The sequence below is a fragment of the Hipposideros armiger genome, unplaced genomic scaffold (genome assembly GCF_001890085.2).
Source record: "Hipposideros armiger isolate ML-2016 unplaced genomic scaffold, ASM189008v1 scaffold_1174, whole genome shotgun sequence".
NCBI lineage: Eukaryota > Metazoa > Chordata > Mammalia > Chiroptera > Hipposideridae > Hipposideros > Hipposideros armiger.
The window spans coordinates 290,578-291,837 of NW_017732524.1; the positions used below are offsets into that span (position 1 = coordinate 290,578).

Here is a 1,260-nt window from a genome sequence, read left to right on the forward strand (position 1 = left end):
TCAAACCTGTAGATAATTTTTACGAGTATATTTGAGCCAAACTGATGACAATTGCTGAGAAGCAAAATCTCAACCGATTGAGAAAATGCTCTGGGGAATGGCAGTTTTGCAGCTTATTTTATACATTAGAATAAAAGGAGGAGGCACAGGAGGGTTACATGAAATCTATTGGTGGTAGATTTAGGGGTCAGGAAAAAACAAAGCAGGGAAATCTGTGGCATTGGAGAAAAGGTAAAATGGAGAGACACACACTTTTTTACATTGGTGCACACAGGATAGTTAATAATTAACATTTACAGCACATAGAGATGGTATTCTAGGAACAAGATAACAATGAGGGGTCCTGTGGTCTAGTCCTTTGGTGCAGTGGGTGTGCCCTGAGGGGTCCAGAGAAAGGGATGAGTCTGACATTCCAAGGGTATGTTACCTTAGATCAGTGGGTCTCAACCTTCCTAATGCCGCAATCCCTTAATACAGTTCCTCATGTTGTGGTGACCCCCAACCATAAAATTATTTTCGTTGCTACTCTATAACTCTAATTTTGCTACTGTTATGAATTGTAATGTAAATATCTGATATGCAGGATGTATTTTCATTGTTACAAATTGAACATAATTAAAGCACAGTGATTAATCACAAAAACAATATGTAATTATATATTGTGAAATATTTATTTATAATTACAAATAAATGAAATTTTATCTTGAAGCATGGTGTAGCATGGGTAACAGTCTTAATATAACAACAGTAAACTACATTGCTACATTTTGCGATAGTATGCGTAAAAAGCCAACGTCAGTGCAAAGGTTGAGATTGCTTCTTTCTCACCAGATCAGAAATTCTCGGGGTAGTCTTTGCAAGAGCACAACAAAGATCATCTTCCACAACAAGTCTACTTCTGTATTTAGACTTGATAACCAACAAGTTCGAAAACCCTGCTTCACAAAGATAAGTTGTTGGAAATGGAAGAAGAAGGCACAACACAGTCTCAGACAGAACAGGATATGACTGCAAACACTTGATCCAGAACTTTGTAACTGGCATTGTAGAGAAATCAGTTCTTGCTGCATCGTTGTTAATAAATTCAATGAACTCCTCTTGTGCTGTCTCAGAAACATCTTCAACTTTGACTATGATTGGGCTTCTGGGAAGTGCAAAAGGGGTGTCAGGTAGATTTGGAAAGTACGATGAAATTTCTTCTGCAAGCATGTGCAAGTGTTCTTTCACAGAAATTATCATCGTAATCCTTTTGTCTGGTTC

General features: G+C 37.5%; 1 protein-coding gene across 1 annotated transcript in view; it reads right to left on the reverse strand.

Moving 5' to 3' along the window:
* Window positions 1-706: 706 nt before the first annotated feature.
* LOC109376705 (zinc finger BED domain-containing protein 5-like) overlaps window positions 707-1,260 on the reverse strand; it is a 33,755-nt gene continuing 33,201 nt past the window's right edge. The window contains 1 exon segment of the mRNA XM_019632789.1: window positions 707-1,260. This exon segment is cut by the window's right edge and continues 28 nt beyond it. Coding sequence (XP_019488334.1) covers window positions 796-1,260 — 465 coding nt within the window. The 3' untranslated portion in view covers window positions 707-795.